The following is a 27988-nucleotide window of genomic DNA, read 5'->3' on the forward strand; positions in this document are numbered from 1 at the left end:
CAAGAACAGCAGATATTGCTTATCTGGATGAATTGTCCCTTTGGCCAGACGGGCAGCATTCATATCAGTAACTGCTGGACCCTCCCGGAACTGGCCATTCCCCGAAGGGGAGGCGGGAACAAGAAACTTGGCTCTAAGGTACATCTGAGAAAATATATAAGACAGACCTCAGTTGGCAGTGTTAATTTATTATTATTTCATCATTTGGTCATTTGTCATTGGTGATTTCTCATCATTCTAACATTCTGAAGACTTCCAGCAACATGCAGCTTACGAAACCAGGGGATGTCCTTTCAGCCGCAAACATGGTGAGGGCTGGCTGGTTCCCGGCCTCTCCATTGTTCCCCACGGTTAGCCTTCTTGAGAACTTGTTAGCATCTAGAAAACTTGTGTGCCGCTTGCAGCTTGCGCTTACATCAGATGTCCTAACTTCTAACAACAGCAACATTCTTCAGATTTACACCTTGAAAACTTATATACAGCTTGCAACTTATAACATCAGAAGACGCCTTGACTTCTAACGACAAAGACCACAACAGCAGCATTCTTGGAAACCAGCAAACAGCGGTGTGGGACACGCCTGAGTTTCTCAGCTGCAGACCTGGCAAGGTTTTTATGACTTTTCCAGTGCTGTTCTCCCCATTTGGTGAGCTTTTGACATCTACTGTAATAGTTACTATCCTAGAGCTTATTACTGCTTTTGGATACTCCTTGCTGATGTTACTTGTGTATTTAGCCAAGTGAATTTTGATCAATAGTAAACATGCGTTGGGTTCTCTTAAACTTGTATGTCCCTTTGACGTGACATTGGTATCAATGTGTATACTCTTAACCACCTTTGCTTTCTGTCATTAACACGCTATTAATTGCCCTTGTGTTTTGCTATTGCATATTGCCGAATAAATCGATAAGCCCCACTCCAGCGTGTCCCTCCTCCTCCCCTCCCCCCATTACTGCAACCTGGCCGGTTGAAGGCGCTCAGACTCGCACCTCAGCAGGCAGTGTGGCTTCCTGTTACCTACCCTAAGTGTGTCTGCCTTCTCACCCCATCCCAACACTATCATTTCATTCTTGGAAGTTACCAGAGAAGACTCATCGCAGCATTATGTAGAAGAACAAAAGCTCAAGAAACACCTACTATATCCAATACTAGGAATGGTCAAAACTACTTTTATGTATGTCTTTAATGGAACTCAGCACAGCAGTAAAGTTGTAACACCCGATTAAATTTACTTATTTCCCTGGTATAGTTTTAAAAAGCAGCCTACACACTGTCAACACACACACACACGACACTGTACACTTTCATTAGGAAAAGGCTTGAAGGGTATGCAGTAAGACAATGCTTTTTTTCTGGGTGTTGGATTATAAGTTACATTCAAATTTATATTATTTTGAATTTTAAATGTAATAAACATGCTACTTTTGTGTCAGGAGCAAGTTATTGTCATTTAGAGACAGCATATACGTAAGGAGCAGCAAAAAAAGGAACACTGGTTTTCACATAAGTGACTTCATTTCTGCTACAATGGTTTATACTCCTCTCCCCATCCCATTTTTAAGTCAGTGACAAAACCTTTTAGAAATGACACCGTAAGATGAACTTTATTTTAAAGCTCATAAAAGGCTTCACAATACCAATTACAAACAGAATCCACATTTCTTCCGTTTTACACCTTCACATGACAATGCACTGTGTAACGAGATATTTTAAAGTTTTTGTTCTGCATGCTAACACATTTCACTAGTGTCTGCATTACTCAATACATGTTTAATATCAAAGCAAAAAGTCATATTCTATTGGACAGAATTTTAGAAAGCCCTTCTGAAATCAGACTGTCTTGTTTATCAACATCCACAAACATGCTGAAACGGAGAGCAAAATGCAAGAAAACTACCTTGGCGGAACAATTGATTTTACCCACAGCCCCGGGACAAGCAGTACAGCTGTTTCAGTTTCTCCAAAAGACAAAAGTCAATTTCATCCTCAGTGATGCAAATGGTAACACTGCACAGAAGCTTAGTATGAATTCACAATTCCACAGGAATCTGAAAGTTACCAAGGCAATTTTCCCTTTTAGGATCATAAAGACTACAGACGTAAGCTTTTTCTTTCTCCATATAATACACAGAATTTCTAGACATCCTTAAAAAAGAAAATATAGTCTCAGTATGTTATGTAGAATCACATACTGCAGCAAAAGTATTTTATTACTGGAAGGATGAAGCCAATTTCACGTTATCTAGTCCAAGTCCATGTTGACTGAACTCTTCTCGTTGGGGTGGCAGTCACCATTCTGATGTGGAGGTTCAGCACCGAAATTGTTTTTGCCTTCATCTAAATCGTCTTCCTTTTTATCAGTATTTGGGCCATTCGGAGTTCTTTCCAGTTTGGGTGATTCGATTTTTGGTTTGGGCTGTGTTACCACAGGTTCACAAGTGTTGTTCAACTCCTAAAAAGGAAAACAAAACCAGTAATCACATTGACTCAATCCATCCAGTTCATCTCCGAATGCTTTGCTATACACCTGAACCAATACTGTCCCTAGAACTCCAATTATACATCTCAAAGGATTCCATCTACTCACCGCACTTGCTCAAAACTATAGCTTAAAGCACGATCAAAGAGAAATGACATGTCAGAGACATGCTAAGTACATATTACCTCATTTAATCCTCGCACCAATATTAAAAGGTAGGAACTATGATCCCCACCTGCAGAAGAGGAAAATGGTTCAAAGGTTAAGTAACTTAACCTCAAGATCAGAAGAACTAGCGAGCACAGAGCTGGGACTTGTCACAGCCCACGTCTCTGGAACCTCCACTGTGTCTCAGTATCTTCCAGACAGAGCCACACCCCCCAAGGCCTCCTCTGATCAAAGGCCAACCTGGGTCCTCTCCATTATCCAGAATTCCCTAACCCCTCTGACGCTATTTCTACCACCAGCCCTGAACACCATCTGATGTACTGCCAAAATACAGGTCTTCTGTATTTTGTGATATCAATAATAAACTAGGAAATCTGGTCGCAATCAGGATGAGGTGAAAAATTTATAGGAAAAATGGTCATTCAAATGATTGCAACTTGAGTCCCTAAGAAAACACAGCATTGAACAGTCTGTAACACTCACCTTTATTTTTGCTTTAATTTCCTGAGCACGTACAACTGGCTCCTGATCGAGACTCTTTCTAGCCTGAGCATTCATGACGTTATTCATCCACTCCATCATTTCATTCACGCATTTCTCGACCTTTTTCATTTCAGACTCATCAATATGGTTATACTTCTCATCCTGAATGGAAAAGCATAGCCGTTCAGTAGAATTTAGCTTTTAACAGTAATAATTTGACCCAATTTTCCATGAAGTTCAAAATCTACCTCTGGTCTTAAATACCAAAAACAAATTTTTCATTTAAGAACATCTGTTCACAACATAGGTTCTTCAACTTAAATATTAGCTTATCAAAACCTAGGGTAGCTTGGTGCTTCTGGTCGAGATGGCAGAGCAGGTAATCGCTGCATCTGCCTCCTCCCATGACTACATCAGAATTACAACTAAACTACAGAACAACCATCACTGAGGACTGCCTGAAGTCTAGCCGAACTAGCCCTACAACTAAGGACCTACAGAAGCAGCCACCTCAAGACTAGTAGGAGGGGCAGAGACTCGAAACGGGTTGGTCCCACACCCACATGTGGCAGGTAAAAATCGGGAGGGATATCTTCAGCTATAGAGCGCCCCCAGTCCAGAGGAGCAAGGGGTCCCAGGTCCACACCAGGCTCCCCAGCCCAGGGTTTCAGGAGCAGGGAAAGAAGTCCCCACAACTTCTAGCTGAGTGAGATAAGGGTGGCTGGAGTCCAGGTGCTCCGCTTAAAGGGCCCACAGTCGAATTTACTTGCTGACAGACTCTCTTGCTCCAGCACTGGGGCAGCAGCTTGAATGGGGAGGAACTGAACTGTGTCTACCTTCAGGGCTTGGGCTGGAGGGGCCGCTTCCTCCCTGAGGGAGGAGTTAGTGGAAGCCATTGTTCCTTTGTTGAGCCCTCACACTCCCTGCGAGCAGACACAGCTGGCCGCCATATATGAGTCTCCATCAACCTGGCTAACACCACTTGTCTGCCCTGGTGAGTCCCTGAGACCCTGCCCTAGCCAACTTGCACAGGCCCACCCAAGCCTCTTCCAGTGGCTTTTCCATACAAACGGCCTGTCTTGGCTCATTCTGAGGACTTTCCTAAAACCTCTCAAAGGTTCACAAATCCCACACAAGTAGCTTCTGACCTCGGCACTAGCAGCAGGCCTCGGTTCACAGCTTAGCCTCTCCCGGGCACCTTCAAGCCCAGCACAAGTGGCAGCCACCTGCAGAACACTTTGTATAGCTCATATCAAGTAGCCCCGGGCAGGGCACAGGCAGTCGCTGACCCTGGCCTGCACCAGAACCAACACACCCGATGGCCAGCTTGAGACCACCCCAGAGCACCACCCAACCACCTCCACAAATGACACACCCAAGGGGCAGACTGGACAGGCTCCAGAGCCCTGCTAAAGCAAACCCTGCTCTGTATGGTCAGGCCTGCACAACAGCTCCTCTGCTATAGTCACAGCTAATCCTCAACCAATCAGCCTGAGGGTCAATCCCTCCCAGTGATGGGCCAACAGCAATCAAGGCTCAACTATAAGGGCACACACAACCCACACAAGGGACACCCCTGGAGCACCTGGCTCATGTGACCAGGGAGACTGTCACTCAGCCCCTCACAACACCTATAACATAAGTCCACTAAGACTGGGAGACACAGCAGCCCTACCTAATACATAGAAACAAACACAGGGAAGCAGCCAAAAAGAGGAGACAAAGAAACATGTCTCAAATGAAAGAACAGAACAGAGCTCCAGAAAAAGAACTAAACAAAATGAAGACAAGTAATCTACCACAGGCAGAGTTCCAAACATTGGTTATGAGGACGCTCAATGATCTCAGGATCTTCAACAAAGAGATAGGAAACATAAAAATGGAGATAGAAAATACAAAAATGGAGACAGAAAACATAAAAATGGAAACAGTCAGAAAGGAAGACTACAATAAACTGAAAAGGAGAATATATCAGTGGTAATCAACAATAGAGTAGATGAAGCAAAGAATCAAATCAACAATTTGGAAGACAAGGTAGCAGAAAACACCCAATCAGAATAGCAAAAAACAAACAAACAAAATCCCTGCAAAAGTGAGGATAGTTTAAGAGGCCTCAGGGACATCAAGCGTACCAATACTCACATCACATAAGGGTACCAGAAACGGAACAAGGAATTGAAAACCTATTTGAAGAAATAATGACAGAAAACTTCCCTAACCTGGCAAAGGAAAGAGACATACAAGTCCAACAAGCACAGAGGATCCCAAACAAGATGAACCTAAAGAGGCCCACACTAAGACACATCATAATTAAAATACCAAAGTTTAAAGAAAAAGAGAGGTTCTCAAAAGCAGTAAGATAAAAGCAGTTAGTTCCCTACAAGGAAGCCCCCATAAGACTGTCAGCTTATTTCTCAATAGAAATTTTGCAGGCCAAAAAGAGGTTGGCAGGAAATATTCAAAGTGATGAAAAACAAGCAACTACAACCAAGATTACTCTACCCAGCAAAGCTATCATTTAGAAGCGAAGTGCAGATAAGGAGCTTCCCAGACAAGAAAAATCTAAACGAGTTCCTCACCACCAAACCAGTATTACAAGGAATCTTAGAGGGACTTAAGATGGAAAAAGGTAAAATATGAATAATAAAATGGCAACAACTACATATCTATCAACAATTACCTTAAATGTAAATGGATTAAATGCCCCAATCAAAAGACATAGGGTGGATGAATGGATATGAAAGGAAGACCCATGCACATGCTGTCTACAAGAGACTCACTTCAAATCGAAAGACGCACAGACTGAAAGTCAAGGGGTGAAAAAAGATACTTCATAAAAATAGAAATGGGGGGGGGGGGAAAGCAGGGGTAGCAAAACTTATACTAGACAAAATAGACTTGAAAACAAAAGCTACAACAAAAGGCAAAGAAGGACCAGTAAGTCACTTCTGGGTATTTATCCGAAGAAATCCAGGAGACTAATTTGAAAAGACATGTCCATCCATATGTTAACTGCAGCATTATTTACAATAGCCAAGATATGGATGCAACCTAAGTGTCAATCAATAGATGCATGGATAAAGCAGTGGTACATATGCACAATGGAATTATTACTCAGCCACAAAAAAGAATGAAATCTTGTTATCTGCAACAACATGGATGGACCTAGAGGGTATCATGCCAAATGAAGTCAGAGAAAGACAAATACCATTTGATTTTGCTTGTATGTGGAATCTAAAAAACAAAATGAACAAACAAAACAGAAACAAACTCATAGGTACACAGAACAAACTGATGGTTGCCAAATGTGAGGGGAACTGGGGGATGGGTCAAAAAAGGGAAGGGATTAAGACATACAGATTCATAGTTACAAAGCAGTAAAGGGAATGTAAAGTACAGCATAAGAAATATAGTCAGTAATACTGTGATAACTATATGTGGTGTCAGATGGGTACTAGATTTATTGGGGTGATCACTTCATAAGGTATATAAATATCTAATCACTGTGCTGTGCACCTATAACTAACATATTGTTGTATGTCAACTGTAATGGAAAAATAATTTAAAAAATAAAGTAAAACCTAGGCTAACTTCCTCAGGATGTACAAGCAGCCTTACGTTATTTCTGAAGTCGGCTGCCATCTTGGCATAGTGCTGTAGCCTCTGTCCTAGTTCTTCAAACATCTTTGGCCGTTCCTCAGCTTCTTGAAACCGAACTTTAATCGGAGTGCCAATTTTCTAAAACAAAATAAATTAATATTTGTCATAATCATATTTTAAAAGTCTCTAGTCTAAAAAACAGGCACTACTTTCCGGCAGGAGAAGATGGCTTACCATCAATTCTTCCAACTTGTCCACATATGCCTGTTTGGCTTGGTCCTCTCCTTCCTCATAGAGCCAGTCCTCAGTCTCTGTGAGCAATCTCAAAAAATTCTGATGATCCTATAGGTGAAACATGAGAGCCAACAATACAGAGAGCCATCGTCAAAGTGTTAACCACTGAGTAGGTGACTTTATTTCTAGGAAGGCCTTCAGAGTACCTGGATTCTCTTTACTGAAAAGTGTCAAGGAGCAACACACACTCTACTATTAGCCTCACATGGTGCTTCACAGGAGAGAGTGCCAGTTATTCTTTGGCTTCTCTGTCTTTCACACGGGGACATTTGAGAATTTTTGGGAAATGCTTCTTACTAACTTAAAAATATTGTATCTTAGGAGTCCAATTTTGAACAGTCTACACACTGAAATGTTGTTATGGAAGAACAATCATTTTCCTACTCTTCAAAACATTAGGTCTTACCTTAACTTTCTATTGACTTCCACAACTATCAAATACTTAAAGGGGAAGGGAAACTAGACAAGTTGACAATTAAATTAGTGAACACATGAAAAACCCATTCCTACCCAATTCACATAAAGCATGCATTTCTACTCCAGTCTCAGGAGGTCTAGCCTGGTTTGGGTATCTCTACCTCAGATCCCCCACTGCAGCAAATTTCGGAATTAGGACAGCCAAGAACTGAAATATATTACACAGTAGCCCAAGGATTTTAGAAATAAAATAGAGTCCTAAGTTTGAATTGCTTTAACTTCAGAATTAATCCCTTAACCATCCCAGATTGCTATCCAGCCAATTTTTTCCCAAGTCCCACCCTTCACAGTTGTGCTTCTGGGATTTACTCAGAGTCACACTGACTTTGTGAGCTTAGACAGGAACTAAGGGGAATCATGGTGACTGATGATTCCCTTTGGAATGACGCGCTGAACCTGTCTTAGGGGATAGAACAATGACAGAACTAAGGGGCCAGAGTCATTTAAAAAAAAAAAACTCCTGAGGTGTCTGAAAGCAAGGATTTTCTCTTACTTATCTTTCTAGTCCCGTTACTGCGGATGTCACAGACTCTGAATACATGTTTGATAGGCTTTCCTCTGGATGGTAAAAACTACAGTCCCTGGAGTAAACCAGGATAGAACAAAACCACACATTCCTAGTGAGCTTCTCTCTCCAGGACTTTGTTTATACAGTTTCTATTTCAAGTTGTTTTGTTTCCAAAAAGCTCGTTACATAATCTGGTAAAGGTTAAATGCCAAGTTTGATATTAAACACTTCATCTGAAATTATCTGAACAAAACATATAGTTCTAAACATACCTGTTCACATATAAATTTTTCATATGGCCCACACAGCTTGTCCCTGAACTCATACACGTATTCCTCCACTGCATTTTTAGCATCATTTCTTTCCTTCTCCAATTTATCCTGCATTATCATCTTACCCTGTCAGGAAACAGAAAAAGCTAAGTACTTATACTCTGATGTCAACAGATTACACCAACAACAATTACACCAAAAAAATTAGTGTTAACAGTTCTAACTTATACTTCATAAAACTCTTCCAAAAAAACCTGAAAAAGTTATTCATTTTCTAAATAGACATAAATAGGTTGTGGGTTTTTTTTTTAACATTATACAAAAAATTACATAGTTTTCACATTTCAGATTTAATACTAAAAAAGTAATCTATGGCTTTTATGTAATTTTGTTTTCTTTTTCTTTTTTAAAGATTTTATTGGGGAAGGGGAACAGGACTTTATTGGGAACAATGTGTACTTCCAGGACTTTTTTCCAAGTCAAGTTGTTGTCCTTTCAATCTTAGTTGTGGAGGGTGCAGCTCAGCTCCAGGTCCAGTTGCCGTTTCTAGTTGCAGGGGGCAAAGCCCACCATCCCTTGCGGGAGTTGAACCAGCAACCTTGTGGTTGAGGACGCATTCCAACCAACCAAGCCATCCGGGAGCTCAGTGGCAGCTCAGCTCATGGTGCCATGTTCAACCTTTAGTTGCAGGGGGAGCAGCCCACCATCCCTTGCGGGACTTGAGGAGTTGAACCGGCAACCTTGTGGTTGAGAGTCCACTGGCCCATGTGGGAATCCAACCGGCAGCCTTCGGAGTTAGGAGCATGGAGCTCCAACTGCCTGAGCCACGGGGCCGGCCAATTTTGTTTTCTTTTATGCAGTTATACAGTAGTCTTATACTGGGAATAATATCGGCCAATGGATCAGACCACTTTGCCACCATTTTAAAATCAAGGATAAATTACTTCCGAGTCCATTTACTTATATTTATTGTTAAATGAATTTGTAAGCACCACGTTCCCATCTGAGTCAAGGTAATCAATCTCAATTATATCATGTCTTCTAGACTGCAGAGCACAGTGTGTTTTAAAGAAATCCTCAGTGTGGCCTGAAATGCCAACTGTACTGTGCTCAGTGCTCGGACATACTAGCATCCAGTTTCTACACAAGAACCCAGGCAATTGATTTTATACCCAGCAGAATGGTACAGATCTCTTTAATAAGGATGCAAACATAAAAACAAAACGTTTAAATATTAAACTGAAAAACCACTGTTTTTGACTTTTCCCAATCTCTACAAGTGTATAAAACTTGGGGTATGGAAAAGAATTATAGTCAATTATCTGTTATAAACATGGGCAACAGGTCCAAACCAGAAACAGTCCAAGATAAAAGCACTGAACTCAAGCCCTCACCTCGGTCTCAATGTACATGTTAAGCAGGTCTTTCCCCAACTGCCAAACCAAGTTGGCTTCAATGGGCAGCTCCACATTCACCACCTTTATTTTGGGTTTTTTAGCTTCTGGAGGCTGGTCAACTTTCTTTTCATTTGCCTTGGGAAGGTTTAAAAAAAAAAAAAAAGGGAAAAGTTCTTAAATAATTCTTAAAAAACCGAAAAGTAAAACTCTTACCATATTTGCTGATGACCTAGGCAAAACCAAAATCCCTACAACTATGAAGTTGGAAGTTATAAATCTGATTCCTGCCCACCCACTTTAAATCAGGACTGCAATCACACTCAAGCAAGCCACACACTCCTTCGAAAATCCACCAGGACATTTTTCTCTTTTCATATTAAAATTAAGCTCTCCTGCTAAAAGCTTTGCTCCATAGGTCTTTATGTTCTAATCCCTTTAAGTAATGTTTGTGACTCTGAAGTCAAAAACATTAAATTGCCACATCCTTATAGTCTAGAATCTGACTGTGACCAAGGACAGACTGACCAATGCTAGGCATGTCAGATCAACACTACCTCTGTAATACATTCCCGAGTCCCTACATCCCAGTATTATACCTGCCTTAATGACAATTAGCACCACACTGACGGGCGCCTTTTAAAATTTCCTACTGAATTTGGAGATTACACACACACTTGTGTGTGAATACCAGGAGTGCCAAAAGAATGTATACAAATGGACACTTTGGTCAACGTTGCTCAAGCAGTAGTTCACCGTCATCATTAGTGTCTGGACGCTGATGGTAACCACTTTGAGCACCTCTTGTAACTGCAGAAGTTAAACGTGACTTGTAGTCATCTTTAGTTATTGGTTTATATTGCTACGATTTTAATAGTTTTCCTTCCTTCAATGTGCATACATTGTTTTGGCACCCTGTGTATGTATATCCTCATTCGTACTACGTGTCTTCGAGTCGTTATCACTTCTCATAAGCAACTCTGCAACATCAGAAGACTAAGTCTTAAAATAGCAAACGGGGTGATGCAGAGAAAGATAACAGTTTATTGGAGGTTTTTCAAAAGATATAAATACAGGGCTAAAGAAGTAAGCATCTCCTATGGCCTCTAATTTTCCAAGCCTGTTCTATTATTGAACTTCTGTTTCTGCAGGATTCCACTTGCACAAGTGACAAAGAACATAATGTAGGAAACAGATTCGAGAATAAGTGGGGTTGTATCACAGTCTCGCTAGTTGGCTGGGATTCTAAAAAAGGAAGAAGCTGGCCTATGGGTCACAGCATCACAGCCACTTTGGGGAGCCATAAAGTATGTTAGAATTCTAGGCCCTTTACAGAATAAAGTGAGACTTGAAAGAGTGTCAGCAGCTTGCCTAAAATCACGCAGACAGACATGGGTTGGGAACTTGTTTCCCGGACCTCAGCTTCAGTGTTCCTTAGCAGTCCCTATCTGCCAAGTGTTGGCAGCTGTGTCACTGGCAATGGCCCAGTTGAGCAGCCGGCGGTCCCTGTGCCTTCCTCCCACTAGGGCACAGGAGAAGCCCCCAACATACCGACGTTCTGGGGACATGAACCACAGGAATGATAAAGGGATCGGATGATACCTACACTCAGCAGAGAGCAACAGATATTTGGGAAACACATGGATGGCAGTTCATATGTGGCAGGTAAGTCAGGATAAGACGACCTGGCAGGACAACCAACCACCAACTACTGACAAAAGCAATGTGTCACAAAATGGCATTGGCCATGGCACGCATGAGGAAGCCTCTGAGGGGGTGTGAGAATGTCCCCCAGGGCCTGCCACGGGTGCCCCCACCTACAGCTAGGAGCATGAGATGCTCAATGGCATGTTGCAGACAGACTATGAGCATGCGCCAGTTAATGCTCCAGGCGGAGTGATGACAGAGCCGTTACTATGGACAGGGCAGTGCTGCCCCACCAGCACCCTGGGACAGGAAGCTGACGGAAACCAGGATCAGCACCCCGCAGGATCGGTCAGGACACGGGGACGTTACACACTGGGAACTTCTACTAGGTGTAAAACATATTTTGACCCCAACAAACACATCCATAATTCGTCTGAGGGTAAAGAACTCTATCAGAATGCGAGAGAAACAAACCACTCATGAAAGGTTAACCATTTACACGGAACTTGCACAAAGAATGAAGGTCTGCAAAGCAGAGTGATCTGAAGAAACAAAGGAAACCTCCCAATATCCAGCTGACCATGAATTGCAAAGGTTTAATTAGAAACCAACCTTTTTAAAGGGACACAACTCTTTAATTTAGCTTCAGTACATACTGGGGAAGCAGGGCAAAGAATAATTACTTTGAAATGCAATGTGGTTATTTCCAGATCATCCTAATTAGTTTATTTACATCTGACAGGTGATGTGAGAGAAGAGTTTCCTAGACTCCTGTAGCCCATGTATTTATCATCAGACTAGCCCAAGTGGAAACCAATTGCCCGGCACTGGGAGCTAGGTGTTTCTGCTCCTTGCACTGGCAGGACCTCTGGCACAGCAACAATGGTAAGCGTTCGTGTTTTGGAGTGGCAGTTAATCAAGAGAAAACTTCAGATCTAAAGCAGAATATTCAATTCCCTTAGCTGAGCTTGAGTCCCTGCAACTGGTTTTAGTTGAAACACACATGGAAAATTAACAAAAGAAATCCTACATAGAATAAATAACCTGGCGCTTGCTCTTCAAACTGCAGATTTAATGATATGATTAATGATCACGTTGCAACATTGTCCAATGGAATGAACTAGAAGAAGCACTCACTTTGTCAGCATCTGGGGTTTTGTTTTCTTCTGAGGTAAGTTCAGGTGAAGGGGGAGACTGTGAGGTCTGTTGACCATCAGTTTGTACCTGGGGCTGTGTTCCAGCTTCACTGCTGTCTTGCTGGATACTTTTCTGAAATGAAAGCCCAGGCACAAAGGATGTAGAAAGCAGGTGTACTTGGGTAAATGTGAAAATTACAGGGCACCAGAGACAGTATGTTCAAGATCTGAAATTTTAACACGTGGGGGAAAAGATACTGGATAAAGCAAAATGAACACAAAATACCTGAAAACTTCTTAGAAATTTTAAACCTGTAAAAAGGCACGTGAATGACTGTAGTTCACATAAATAACTAGTGGGCATGCTGATTGATGTGACGACAACCAAAGATTCTTGGTTAAGTATTTCCACCTAGCCTTGTAGACACTGACTCGCAGAACCAAAGGTAATAGGTTGACTCCAGGCCTGTCCCCAAAACAGGCTCCGAAACTGTTTCACTGGGAGCCAGCCTGCACCGGGACGTGTCTCCGTTTCAGTGAACTGAGCAGTTATATGAAACAGCCACCTTCAGTTCTTTGGGTGCCCACCAGGACAGCTCAGACACACAAGACCCCACGTCCCCACTGTTTGTGATCCAGCTAGTTACAGCCGAAAGATCTCAGCATAAAGAATCTATGCTACATGACAGTACCCTCAATCCTCTCTGCCCACCCTGAAGGCTCTCATCTTTTTCTGTCAGAGCTTTGAGATTCTAAGCAGACGTTGAAGTGTTCAGAAGCCAGGCACGCCTGACATACAGAGGGTACCAAAAAAAAGTACACACATTTTAAAAAAGGAAAAAACTGTACTAAAATTGTAATATTCAATATATACCGATAACAAAAGATGAACACAAATCACGTGTATACATTTTTTTGACACCCCCGGTATATCCAGAAGGTACTGAGACACTGACACAACAGGCATTAGAATGGTGTCCGAGCCAAATGAGAAAGTACATGGCACTGGTCATCTAACTCATTCCAGTGAAGCTTTTCTAAATGAGAACACCACTGAGGCTCAGATGTTGATGTTCCTTTTGTGTTCTGGAAATTAAATAACAGAGGTCTCTGATCACAGGATACCACACTTTCTCCCACCTTAACTAAAACACTATACTGCCTGCCTCTTCATTTAAGCTATTTCTGATTATTACCCAGAAATAAATTGCAAGAGCGGATCTATTTCAAAGTTTCTTGAAGTTCTTTTGTTGACTGTGTAAAATTAGCACTTAGGCAAAAGGAAGTCTAAGTTAAGAACACAATCAGTAACTTTCTGTATAAAGACACATCTCTTCCTTCCTCCAACAGTATAATGAAACATGTAAATAAAAGCAATTAAGTTTGGAAATACCAAGGCCTATTTGGCCATGTAACTTTTTAAAAGAAAAGAAGGCTTTACTATTTGGTATATATTTCACCAAATAGATTTTGCAATAGTCTTTTTTATTAATCACCAGTCAAATGTGACTTCTCAAAATGTGGTCTGTCTTTAAATCGTAATTCAAAGAAACTTTACCTACTCCAATTAAATTGTCACATGCCAGTTCGAATGAAGCTAGAGAATTTAATCACAATTCACCACATTCCAGGCTGTAGTATAGCTGTATACTACAATCATATAGCAATTGCTATTATCGTTACCCAAAATTCTAATCAAAATGAAGAAAAACCTGTTTTAACCTTTCCTTCCAGCTTAGAACTAAATCAACTACCTATTCAAACTCCGGGGCCCCCACAGACTTACATCAGAGTCTGGGTTTTCGGGTGGCCTCTGGCACTCCATGTCTGCGCCAACAGACGGCAGCTCGGTCTCCTCGCTGGGGACTTTCTCCACCATCGATGCTGTAGAGATGGTGAAAATGCCATGGCTATTGACCCGTACTTTCACTTTCACTCTCGATTTCTCTCCATCTTTCTGTGCAGAAACATTCTGAACTATGAAGCGGCCTGCACAAAAGGAAACCAATAATTTTAGAACTGAATCTGCATCTGTAAAGACGACAGCGACTAAGAAAGCTCAAAGTATTATTCTGCCAAAATCTCCCCATTTTCTCTACCAGCTGAATTAGACTTAAGTCCTTTAATGTACACTATAAACATAACCTGTCAAAATAGACAAGTAATGCTTACAATACTTGGAATTTGTCTCCATCTGCCATAAAACCTCCACTACTTGACGCTTCTGACGTGGACACTGTGTAGTGATAACTGGCCATCACTGCGTCCTCTCATCCTACTTCTCCAGATGAGTGGGCAGGAACTCGATGTGACAAACCGTCAGCAAGTAAGAGGCAGACGGTACGGTATGGGGACGTGCTGCATTCTAATCCTGCAGGGTCCTTCAGGAGCATGATTTGTGCTGACTGAATAATCAAATTTTCTATGTTTTCAATAGCAAAGGGGAGCTGAAAACCTCTATCAAAGCCCGAAATTATTATGCAGGACGGAGTAGTTCCGGAGCATTCCTGAGCAGTAGTGAACAGTGCTGACTCAGACCCCAACGATCGGAGCTCCGATCCCGGCTGTGTGGCCTGCCTGCTGCAAGCTACTTAACCTGCCCGTGCTTCAGTGGACTAAGCTGGTGTTCACTGGGAGCACGTAAAACCACAGGACCAACCACGTCCACCAACCGCACGTGGTCCCAGAGACCCCGAATCCAAAACGAAGTCTTCTGGACTGTGTGCAAAGCACCATCCAACAGCCTTGAATTTAAGGCGCTGGCTACACCCCCCACAGAAGTTACAGATTTAACTACTAGGACAGCAGCAGATGTTGGAATCCACCTTCATCAATAATCACGTCACTAGTTCAGGAACTAAGTGCCCTAACGCCCACTTAAAGAAAAGGCATTTACTGTGGGGTATCCAAGAAGGCTCGTAGGAGACAGGTTTCTGTAAGTATATGCAGGTTTTGTCAGTTGTGATAAATGAAAAATCTAGTGGTAGGCTGAAGAGCTTGGATTTTACCCTTAGCACAACGGGGACAGAATGCATAGAATCCAACCTGTTAAAATTTTAATCTATATTCAATAATTTCTCAAACTAATTTCTTCCCAATAATTCTGCAAAAACTGAAGAAAAAATTCCTTTGGGCGACCGGTTAGCTCAGTTGGTTAGAGTGTGATGCTCACTAACACCAGGGTTGTCAGTTCAATCCCCACCTGGGCCAGTGTGAGCTGCACCCTCCACAACTAGACTGAAACTACTTGACTTGGAGCTGATGGGTCCTGGAAAAACACACTTTAAAAAAAAAAAAATTCCTTTGAGTCTTTAGTAAGAAAAACACACAACTGGCCAGAAGCATGTTAGGCTCCTTCCAACACTTTCATTATGAAAAGCTGTGGGCAAGAATGAGTCCTGGAAAGATCTAGCAACATCGGGAAATTTTACCCACACCTTGGGAGATATGGCCTCTTAAGAAGATGCCTGCAGCTCTCCCAGATTTCCAGAGCTACTGTGGGCCAAACTAGATGAAAACAGTGTCAAGCCTCTCAAAGAAAAAATGTACTAAAAATGATGCACTTTTAAAAATACAAAGGTACATTTAAAAAGTAGTTTCAATGGTTTTTGAGACAGGCTTTACATTGGAAGTAACTTTCTGCAAGGAACATTTCACCTAGAGGAAAAGTCAATATTAAAAGTAAGTTGTAATCTTCTAAATGTAGTTGACATCAGAACAGGAAAAAATCCCTAAATAGAGATCCTCAGAAGTGACAGAGCACTTAGCAAGTCACTTCATTTCTGCAGGCCAGTTCAGTCACCAACAAAAGAGATTTCTTCATCACCATTATCTAAATTGAAAACGTCTTCACACAGCATTATGTTCCACTCAACACTGCCAAGAAGAAAGTTTCAAGTTTGTACACTAACTTAACCCTTTAAAAGAGTAAATACACACGATGAATGGCTTACCTATTTTTGCTTCTGGATAAGGAACTCCTTGAGGATCAGAATAGAAAGCTTCCAGCTCAAAAGGCCCACTTCTCAAGAAGGTGAGGACTTTGGAGAAGGGAGCGGCATGGTTCCGACTGAACACCTCATGAACACTAGAGGAAGCAAAGGCAGGCAATGCGTCAAGTACTTACGCTCACTGTGCAACACAGACAGAACAGACTCATTCCAAAATTGCTATCAAGTTTATCTCACCATTTATATCACCATTTATCACATCAAGAAGAGACTTTGATAAGTTTAGTTCTTGAAAGACTGCAATTAACCACACTGCTGTCAAAGTCATTTGTGAACTTTTCTTCTTTACACTAAAATAACATAATTTGAAAGTTAATCTCTGCTACTTACCCTTCGGTATCTTCTGAGTCGTGGCTCCAGACCAGAGATATCGGAAAAGGAACTGCATCTGTGACGGAAAACTCTCTCACTTTAAATGCTGGGGACAGGATTGCACACTTTAAGAAAGAAAGGAAGGATTAGCATGAGCACATGAATAATTTCACTCACCTTTTAAAATAAAAATTCAAATGGGATGGGTAAGTTTAAAGTCAAATTCAAAATTACTTAATATAAATCTTTAGCATAAATGATTTATCATCTGAATCGTATGCCAATGAGCAACTGTAACGACACATAATATGATTCTTACGATGGCAACTGTTAATTATTAGCAAGTTTCACGGGGGCTTGGGAAAGAACACTGGTCTTTCTAGACATGTCCTGCTGACAGCAGTTTCAAAGACAAGTGACATCATGTTTGAATATGTATACATATACACAGCTCTGTCCGCATCGTCTTTCAAAAGTGAAAAAACCAAGAAAGTTGGTAAAACCCAAAATGTTCGTAACTTTCAAGTAATTTTATAAATTTTATAAATTTTATAAATGAAGGAAGCAACGGTAAATTCAAATTTGGGGTAGACAACACCCAACAACACCCAACAGACAGGTGGGTTTAGACTGGTCACACAAAAATGACACAAATAGAATAAAATAAAAGTCAATTAACTTTTGATTAGCATAGGATCCTTCAAGAGACCAAAAGAAGCTACACTTATAAAAAAACTATAAACTCCAATGTTTCTGGGAATTAAGGAGGCATACTCCATTATCAAGGAAAAAGCAAACACAAAAACATCACGATGGGTAATGACGTTACAACAGATTAGCAAGTAGTACTCAGTATCTACATATTCTCCTTTTTTAAGTTTTAAAGGGTAGTCTAATTACCTTTGTCTACAGAATCTCTTGCTTTATATTAAAAAACTGCTAACCAGATCAAAACTCAAGCATGTTAACTTGAAGCTTTAGTTTAAACTACTTATTTCACTATAATATCCTAAACATAAACTAGCATAATTTTATCAGTAACTGCTCAATTTGGTGCTCTTGCTTTGCCAAACAAACTTCATGCCTCTGAGCGGCTGTCTTACTTTGAAAGGTTAAAATCAGTCTGGAGGGGGGAGCAGCTACTTCCTAACTCCACCTGATAATACCTTTCATCCTGCAAACGTCCCCCTCATCAACTCATTAGACCAGATTGCCATTTGAACCCCCTCCTACGTGCTTTAACAACTGTCCCTGCCACACAGCTAATTGGAGCGTCACACTACTGCTGCTTTCTGTGAGCCCCCGAGTCATGCCCACTCCCAATCCCCACCAGCGGCATAGCTCTTTGGCGTTTCCTGGATCGCCCATACTTGAAGATCGTCTCCCCACAGCCTTACGGATTTATTTCACAGTCCCTCCTTTGTGGTATGTTTTAGGCACGGGGCTGCTTACTGTATGACCCCTCAGACGAAATGAAGTGGAGATGTCTTGGACATGGCCCAGAAGGCCGTACCTGCAGGGCACACCCTCTGGCTACCGCTTCGTCTGCATTCAGTGTCGTGCTGACATCTTTTCCAAAGAATTTGGCAATTTTTTCTTTCACGGCTGGAATTCGTGTTGCACCTCCAACTATCTCAACAGCACTCACGTCTTCAACTTTGAGCTGAGTCTGTTCCATCAATGAATAAAGGGGAACTTCTATCCTTTGCAGGAGTTCAGCACAAAGTTCTTCAAATTGTGCCCTTGGCAGGTAAGAGAACACTTTATAAATCTTTAGAAAAGTTACCCAAAGGCCAGTATCCTGCCTTATTGTATTTAAACAATCTTATCAACTCAGTGAATTTCATTTTTTTATCAGGCACACTGGATTCCACATGGACCAAGTGTAACTTTTCTTAAAAAATAAATATACAAAAAACAAGTGCAGAAAGGGGATGGGGAAGAAATCAGTTCTACTGGTAATCGCTGGAAGAATCACTTTCATATTAAGATTTCCATTTTACTCCTAAACTTTTTATGTGATCCAACTCTCATTACTCTGAATATTTATTTCCATTCACTTCAAAGTGTTTCCGTGAAATAGTTTGTGAAACCATTATTCAATTACTGGCACAGAAATACTAAAAAGTAGACTACCAAAGCGACTTCAATGAGGGCCCTTGGCAAAGCTCTCTAAAATCCCGTTGCAGAAGTGCTCCCTGCTCTGCGGCATCACCCCTCTTCCCAGCGTGTAGCACACAATGCGGGCCCAGGCACACGGCACCACAGCTAGAACCAACCCTCTGATTCAGTAAGAAGCGCTTTCTACTTAATCTGGCAGAATTCGAGACACACCTGTTCATCTTTCCCGAGACATCCTTGTCATTCATAAAGCACTCGATATTCAGTGGTAGGTCTGTACTGTTGGAGCTCATCAGCTTTTTCAATTTTTCACACTCCTGATACAGACGAAGCAGGGCTCGAATTTTGGATTTTGTATCCAACTTGTATTTAGTTTTAAATTCTGCACAAAAATGTTCCACTAACTTTTCATCAAGATTTTTTCCTCCTAAGAAAGGATCAAAAGCTGTTCCCAGTACCTAATTTAGTTAAAACAAATAATGTTATTTTTGATATTTTTAACTGGAATCTTAAATATTGCTACTCAATTAACAAACAATAGGCTCAAGTTTAAATCACAACATGAAATCCAAGCCAGTTAGGAAAAACAGAACCACAAATTACAACTGCAATACTGAATCTCTAAGATATTTTTAACTTTTAATGATTATATAGAGATGATCTTAAAAAAGCTTCTCTTTCCTAAGCAAGAATATTAATATTAAAGTGAGCCAAGACATCGTCTTTATCAAGATCAACCTTTTTGACAGTTCCTCGTTGATATCAAGACCAGAGTCCAGCAGCTCAGCACTTCAAAGTAACAGCAAGTTTAACACATTTAGTACGTTTGATCGCTTAGTCCCAACGTCTGACTTTACCTTCAATTTTCCCTTGTTAAAGGCACAGGCAGACACTTGAAAAGCAGAGTGTCCCATATCAACAAAAACCACTATCCGAGGTTTCTCATCCAGGCCTGGGAGATCCTGCTTATAAATTCCGTAGTTCAAAGCCACTACAAAAAAAAAGAAGTATGTTTCAATTCTTTGGTTCACATTTTCTTAGGTATTTCATTGTTACCAATATAATTACACATGCAGGAAACCTGACTATCCTTGAAATAATTAAAGCTAAACACATTCTTTTTATACCTGACTCCGTACGGTTTTCTTGAAATCAATCACTTTTCCCTTTTCTGATTTTTGAACAATGCTCTATCACTTTTCAATACGTGGGGAGACACGATGGAGAAGACATACACGGGGTGATTACAATGACATGTAACCACAAACAATATCAGACTCATTATACAATACTTACATTTTAACCACAAACTGCCAGGAGACTGCTCATCCAAAAAAATTAAAAATTTAATATACGACAGCAACTGCAGTTCCTACCAATTATTTTTAGATTTGAGGCAAATAACTGACCTGACCTCCCTTAAAGATTCTATGTTAGCTTTTTCTGAACTTTTACTTCTAAACATGTATACCTAAGAACATACCTTTATTGAAAATTTAAGACTTTAAAAAAATCTACTAGAAATATGCTGGGGGAAAAAGTCTTATTTGCTTTGCCTGATGACACTGAACTGTACCTGCCTTTTGTTCACCTGTAATCCTAATAAACCGAAATGCTCCCCAGGAGATAACAGTGACCACTTTGCTCACCACTATTTCCATATCTGACCCCATGCCTGGCACAAGGACAGCCGACGTGAATATCTGACAGAGGTGCATTGCTAACTACACATGTCTGGGAAATATATGAAGAAAAAATGTTTTAACTAAATTAATAATTGTAAGCAAGGAAATCGTGAAACCCAGAATCGTAAGGTTTGGGGAAAACTGGTTTCTTAACTATAAAACCAATGTAAGGAAACGTATATAGAAAAAGTGTTTTTTAATAAAAAACAGAGTCATAAATCTGACAAAGTGCCAATTTCTCATTAAACACAGCCATCTAAAAAAATGCCATTTTTGCTTTCGAACCTAACATGTTTTTGAATAGACTGTATCTACACCTACATGAAAAAGTGTTTAGCAGTAGTACCTGGCATGTCTTAACTCTAGTTTTGATAGCATACTCACTCCAGTGTTTCCTTACCAGCTGTCATGTCATTCATAAGTCTTAAGCAGTTAAGACCAACAATTTGTGCAGCATCTAACACAGAGCGCCTCTCGGCATCTGTGAAGAAAGAGGGGACCTACAAACAAGGAAAGAAGTATAACTGAACTAGAACACACAAATGCGTACAAATTTCTCAAAATCACTTTTAACAAACTCGAAGTAGTCCAGCTAAATAGGTGCATAGCCAAGTCATAAAACAGAAATAGAGCTCTAGTTTCTAGCAAGTTCCTTAACCTTCAAAACAGTAACTACTTTTGAAAAGATTCCCCTAAAATTACAGTTATCAAAGTAATCTTTTTTATAACCAAATTTTAACCTGAAATTTAAAAGCCAGGAGTATTAAAAAGACATTGGCAGTTACTTAAATCTAATAGAGGAGGGCTACGACAAAGTCTGTGAAGCCGCCCCAGGTGCTGGAGCTGTCGTATCGCCTTCCTCTTCCACTTCAGATTGCAATCAATAAAGGCCGTTCGTACCGTAAAAAAAAAAAAAAAAAAAAAAAAAAAAATCTAATAGAGAGCTTTACATTTATGTGGATGAAATACCATTTGTAAAGTAGTCTTAAATTTCAAATGACATTTGGAAATGCTAATGCTGTCAACATTTAATGTGAAATATAATCAACTATAGGTACCACGTTCAGAAACGTGACAATACAGAGCTAATCCTAGCACGTGCCATTGCCCTTTAGTTTTGCTATTCGTTGAGTTCAAGCATTAACAGAGGAAGGGGTACCTTCGAATTCAGTAGACCCGTTATGACGACATTTTTTTGGCAAAGCCTGTTGATTTGCCTAAGAGAAAACTTAATACTGTGACTTTCACGTTTTCCCCAAAGTATGTGTAGTTGCTTCAGAAATAGAGATAGGAGCACCTTTCAAATCAGCTGCTTTTATCAGTTTTTTCATCAGGTTATTTAAAGAAAAGAAAGGACCACTGATTTGTAACTTAATTACTTAATTTTACCAGAGATTAATGTAATTTCTCCAAGCATATCCCTTCAGTAGACCACCACCTTCTGGCATACAAGGGAAACAGGAGGAGTTTTAGCTCATCAGCCTGTTCTTCCCCATCTGAAGCCACACTGCCATAAGGGCTCTCAGTGGTCTGGGCGGCGCAAAGGCCATGCTGTCGGTCAGCCCACTACGCCAGTTCTGGGGCACAGCAGATCAGCAAGCAACCCTAGACATTTGGGAGAGCAGAATTTACAACTACCTTTCTGGTGTTCAAATAAAAGATGGCTTTTGGCCACAACCTATAATTAATTGTCCATTGAAGGTAGTGGGCTTACCAGTGCTGAAAATCTAGGTTTTATCACTATCTTAGCTTACGTTTTAAAGCTTATAATGGTTCTCAATTGGAGGAAATCTGGAGAAGCTCCCAAGTAAGTATACAAGTGGTCTAACAGTACATTAAGTATCAGACTATCACCTGATACGACCAGTCTGTATTTCCAAAAAGTTCCACTCAATTGGAGGAAATCTGGAGAAGCTCCCAAGTAAGTATACAAGTGGTCTAACAGTACATTAAGTATCAGACTATCACCTGATACGACCAGTCTGTATTTCCAAAAAGTTCCACAGGATAGATTCAGACTTGCATTTCCAGTCAAGCTTCGCGACTTCTGGCTAAAAATACCACTGGAACTTATTCTGAAATGCTCCTGACCACTGTGTTAACACAGTCCTGTAGACTTTTCATCTCTAGTAACAGAACGGCTTTCACAAACTGGATACTTAAGAGTAACACAAAGCAGGCAAATTGAAACAAAATGCATGGCCTTGCTGAATTCTACTTACTGAAATAACACAATCTGTTACTGGCTTCTTGAGGTTGCTTTCAGCAGTTTCCTTTAACTTCGTCAGCAGCATGGCTGTTATCTGTTCCACACTAAATAGATGCTCTTCATCCATGTACATCACCTGTGTGGGGGAAAGGAGATGTTTTAAACACAGTGGTACCTAAGGCAACATGCTAATACTAACTTCAATTACTATATATCCTTTTCCAGAAAATTTTTATTGTTATAGCTGTTTAGGGAAGGAAGAGAAAAGGAAAGGAAAAAGGGAAAGGCCAGCAAAGAAGGAAGCAAGAACTTCCCCCTAGAAATGAAGAGAAAAAAAACTCTAGAGAGTATTTTCCCCTATTCAAAATACTAATCAAAACATTATAAAAGGTAGTAAATTTCCACTCTAACTAAAGAGATGAATCACTGTGAGAAATATTATTTTGTGTAGATCATAGGACAGGAATGTCTCTGCTAGTTTAAAAAAAGATTTCTGGTTGTATTACAAGATTGCTCTCCCAACAACTGCAACTGAGCCGCACTAGAAAGGACTTGTTTGAGATGGCAACACAATTTAGATCTTTTAAAACACCACTAAGTAAACCTAAAGTTATACAATTGCCAAGAAGTTACAAGAAACACACATTAAATTATATCATTATATACCATTTGAACAAACTTCAAAGACAGATGAAAGACATACTTACACTTTAAAAGAAGCTAGATTAAAAAAAAATAAAAAGATCATACTGGCCAATTAAGAAATTTGTGTTAAATTTTCATTAAGTTACTTCTCTACAGATAAATTTGTTTCCCATTAAGGAAATCTAAGGTTGCTCAATTTTATTACCTTTATTCCAACCCCACCATTTTTCATCGGAACCAAATCATAACTTAAGTTTTCCTTTTCCTTTTGAACGAAGGGATCATTGAATGCTCGGCCATGAAACCTCTTGAAGTTAGACACGGTATTGTTTGCATGAGTGATTTGCTACAAAAGAAATCAAGAGATTTTAAATTATTTTCTAATTTCAATACCTATCAGTACTTACAGCAATTTTACAAGAACTCACTTATACAACTGAAACCCTGGGGATATAAATAACTTTTCCTGGAGCCTAGTTCTCTTCTCTCCTTTGCTTTTTTCCTCTTTTGTCTTGTTTCTCTTCCAAAGTGCCATAATATAGTACTCCAGGGTTGTTGTTTTTTTTTTTCAGCACTACTATTGTCTATTTAAAACAATTTTTTCAGTCTCTTTCTTAAAGCCTCTCAAAAGAGATTTCATATATCTTTTTACTTCCCCCAACCCCTAAATGGGAGCTACATATGTAAATTTTCTAGTCACATTGAGTAGTAACAGGTGAAATTAATTTCAATAGCTTAGTCTAATATGTGTAAAATATTATTTCAACATGTACTCAATATGAAACACTGATGAGAGAGTTTATTTCATTGTAAATGTTCAAAATCTCAAGTATGTTATACTCTTTGATTCAGACTAGGCACATTTCACATGCTCGACAGCCACAAGTAGCCAATGGCTACCATATAAGACAGCACAGGTTGAGACAAAACGTTCTCTCTCTCTCTTAATTACTAAGTAACTTAAAAACACTTTTATTTTTATTTTGTTTTTTAAATCATTCTTTTCAGTATTGTTAAACACATGCAATTGTGTAACCACTAACCAATTAAGGGTTTTTTTGTTTTTGTTTTTAAGGAGGGTACAGCTCACACTAGTCCATGCGGGGATCGAACCGGCGTGTTATTAGCACCACGCTCTAACCAACTGAGCTAACCCCTGAAAACACCTTTAGGCACAGGACTTCGAGAATCTTTAACTCTTAAATGAGTGTCATAAGAAAATCCACATAAATTAGAAGGTAGAGAAATTACCAAAAATTAAGATTGGCAGATTAGAAAGTTAAAGTAGACCTTATTCAATAAAACAAGAGGAAGGAACAGAAGGAAAAAAGAACTATCTAAGGGCTCATAAAGAATACTTGCATTACATTACTAACTCTCACAAATGCATGATAGGCTTAGATATTTCATACTCTTGTATGTCCTTGAGATTTTTACTTTTATAACATCCCCTTAAAAACAGGCCAGAATTCTCCTAAACATACCTGATTTTTGGCTGCTACTCCAATTGTTCTGTTTTTTGGTCCAAATGATATGACTGATCTGTAAGATATACAAAACACGTTTCAAAAAAATGAAAAAGCATAAATGTGGACATTTTTAACAAGAGAAAAAATCTACATGGTTTGGGGCAAGGAGGGCCACTAGTGCAGTACAATTTTGAAGTCAAAAGCTTTGGTCAAATACTCAGAGGGGTGTCCACTTAACTGCTACTCTGAGAATCCAATCTGGGGGGCAGTCCTACACTCCTCCCCACGTCTGGACATGGCTCAGGGGACATTTTCCAATACCTCTAGTACCAATACAATGCTCCAGGTCCCTAATTATTAGGAGGTGGACACTAACTCTGAAAATGCTTTGAACAGTTAAAGGGTATTATTAATTTGGTCCTAGACATGATTAACAAAAAATATGGTGTACCTCTTCTTCTCAGTCCCAGTTCTACAAACCTAAGTATCATTTAATTCCTACTGCTGTCCTTATATACCATCTGCCTCTTTAGGATCAAAAGTTTTTCTATAAATCCACTCAAGTGAGCCTAAGTTTGCTTCAGGAATTTAAAAGCATAAACTTAGAAAGAGGCTCCCTACATGGAAGACTCTACTTTGGAAAGCCAAGTAAGAATGATGCAGAGAGCAGCACAGCAGAACTGAGGACAAACTCGGAGGGAAAGGAGTGAATAATCAGTTACATTAAGTCAACTTTGAAGGGACAAAAAGTGACTTGTAACTGTAAGACAGCCTTCCAGTGATAGAAATGGAACGTAGCACAGACAAGCACAGAGAAGTCAGGAGGAGGTAGGGGGATTGGGTTTTAGATTGGAGGGCAGGTAGGAGTAGTGATAAATAAGATGAACAAAATGGGAACATATTGAGGACATGAAGTACCAGGCTGAATCAAGTTTAAATTTGCTCTGATAGAGACATCCTAGTCCTAGATTATCTGAGCAGGTGCCAAATAGCATCCCAAAAGCCAGAGAAGTGTGCAAGCAAAGGCTAAACAGGTATCTTCCAAAAACAAGAGTATCATTCTGAGCCTAGAGTAACTACAAATACTTGCAGAATTGACTCCTTTTCCAAGGGGACTCAAATTAAACAGAAATTAACAGTACCCAGTACAATTCAGTTAAATATCTATTTTATAAAAATATTAAAAGGAACTCCAACCCTGCCCTATTTACATTTTTTTAGGGGCGTACCTGTTGTCTTTATTTGCACACGGTCACTATAGCCACATACACAATTTTTCCTACCCTCGGTTGAGCAAAGCAGCTAACTTTTCCTTTATTGGATCAATGAGAACAAAGATAAAAAGTGCACATAGGCATGGAAGCCTAAGGTGCCATCTTCTTTCTTACTAGACTCCAATTACGGAACCCTCTGCACAACTAAAAACAGACTGCAGAATTGCAAACAGGTAGAAACATGGGATGCTCTGGGAATAACGGGCTCCCCAATGCTACCAGTTTGTCAAGCGCCTAATTTCTTATCTTCCCCTCACTTTCATAAATGTTCATCTGCACTCAAATAATGATACAAGCCCAGTCATTTTACCTTTGGGCTCATTCTTTCACTCTATACTCTTTATCTTGGGTTTAAGGCATTGAAAAATTAACAGCTACATTAACTTCCGTAAGTAAGCAGGTGTTTTTCCCTAAGCACATGCAGGCATGTTCGTATACATATCACCATCAGAAAATAAGCCCGCCGAGAAGGTTGCTTTTTTGAAATGTCACCCTTTGCCCACCCCACGCTGCTGTCGAATATAACATTTAATTCAGTGACAACCTCCATCCTCTTAAGGAGTTCTAGTACCGAAGTAGGTTAATTTTTATTTTCTCTTCTCTACGTACATTGTACAAAATTAATAAAGGAATTAGAACACGGTTTAGGATTCCTCTTGAATAGCTCTCATAAGTGAGCAAAAAGGACATTTCCATCTTTCATTATGATCTCAGGAACCGAGGACAACGACGTTAGTAACCAAGGTACATTCCTGTAGCAAAGTGACTCTGGTCGCTAACAACAGCCGGCCTGCTCGGGGGACAAGCAGCGGCAGACAAGCTCTGGAAGCTTCCAATTCATTTCGAGATTCACAATGCGGAAGAAGCTTGGCAGCCGGGCCCTGCGTAGCGCGAAGACAGGGTCGGAAAGGAAGGGACCGGCTCGGGGCGGCTCGGCGGCTCAGAGCACCGGGCGGGGAAACGGGGAAGGCGCTGGCTACAGCCCGCCGAGAAAAGAGCCCGGTCGCGGGCTCGGCCGCAGCCCGGCGCCCAGCGACAGCCCTGGGCGATTCAGCTCGCAGACTTCTCGTGGCCCCACAGACCCCGGAGACACCCTCTCTCCAGGTCGTGGGCAAGCGTCCTGGCCGGCCGGGCCCCGACCCCACCGAGAAGCGCATCGCCCCCCCCCACGCCGCCCCTCCACTCGCCCGGCGTCCCGGAGCCACCCCACCGGTCTGGGTCCCCCCGCGCCGCAGCCCCCGCCGGGGTTCTCCTCCCGCCCAGGACCACCCCCAGCAGCCCCACAGATTCCACTTACGGGGTGCACCGGTCGCTGAATTCGTTGGCGATGGTCTCGATGCCCCCGGCCCGGGCCACCGCGATGTAGCAGCTCTGCGAGCCGACGTCCAGTCCCACCACCGACATGGCCGGCTCGCGGTCCGCCTCCGCCCCGGGTCTGGGTCCGCGTCCTCCGCCGCTGCTTTCCGCCCCTGCCGCGCGCGGTGCCGCGGGGTCCGACCGCTCCTGTGTCACTCGGGCGCCCCGGCTTCCAGGGGACAGTAGCGGTTTGCAGAGAAGTCACCCGGGAGCAGGCGATGCAGAGTCCCCACGGGTCGCTCCGCAGCTCCGGTGACTGCCTGGATGTGCAACCACTCTCTCCACGCTCGGCGCCCAACTACCGACCCAAAAGGGGAGGTCCCAACTCCTCAGCCTTATGTATCGCACTGATCAGAACTTTCCAGAATCTGCGGCATTTACTCACCGGCGCCTCCGCCGGCCCCTCCACGTGCCACTTCCGCTTCCTTCTTCTAGAGCCTTCTCTACC

The 27988-nt window shown here is 41.2% G+C and overlaps 1 protein-coding gene across 2 annotated transcripts; it reads right to left on the minus strand.

Annotated features, from left to right (window-relative positions):
• Positions 1-1577: 1577 nt before the first annotated feature.
• On the minus strand, positions 1578-27930 carry HSPH1 (heat shock protein family H (Hsp110) member 1). Of its 2 annotated transcripts, XM_033104488.1 has the most exons (18): positions 27482-27927; positions 24926-24983; positions 23647-23787; positions 22810-22932; positions 20988-21087; positions 19760-19893; positions 19116-19360; positions 18295-18523; positions 16800-16906; positions 16413-16546; positions 14246-14448; positions 12461-12592; positions 9677-9814; positions 8283-8408; positions 6966-7073; positions 6750-6869; positions 3132-3293; positions 1578-2453 (listed from the first exon to the last, which is right to left on the minus strand). In XM_033104488.1, the coding sequence occupies exons 1-18, from the start codon at positions 27586-27588 to the stop codon at positions 2244-2246; spliced, it is 2577 nt and encodes an 858-aa protein (XP_032960379.1). In that variant the 5' UTR covers positions 27589-27927; the 3' UTR covers positions 1578-2243. The 2 variants fall into 2 exon arrangements, with proteins under 2 accessions (XP_032960379.1, XP_032960381.1); XM_033104490.1 differs by lacking the exon at positions 12461-12592 and having other exon boundaries at positions 27482-27930.
• Positions 27931-27988: the final 58 nt, after the last annotated feature.

This window comes from Rhinolophus ferrumequinum, chromosome 4, assembly GCF_004115265.2.
Source record: "Rhinolophus ferrumequinum isolate MPI-CBG mRhiFer1 chromosome 4, mRhiFer1_v1.p, whole genome shotgun sequence".
NCBI lineage: Eukaryota > Metazoa > Chordata > Mammalia > Chiroptera > Rhinolophidae > Rhinolophus > Rhinolophus ferrumequinum.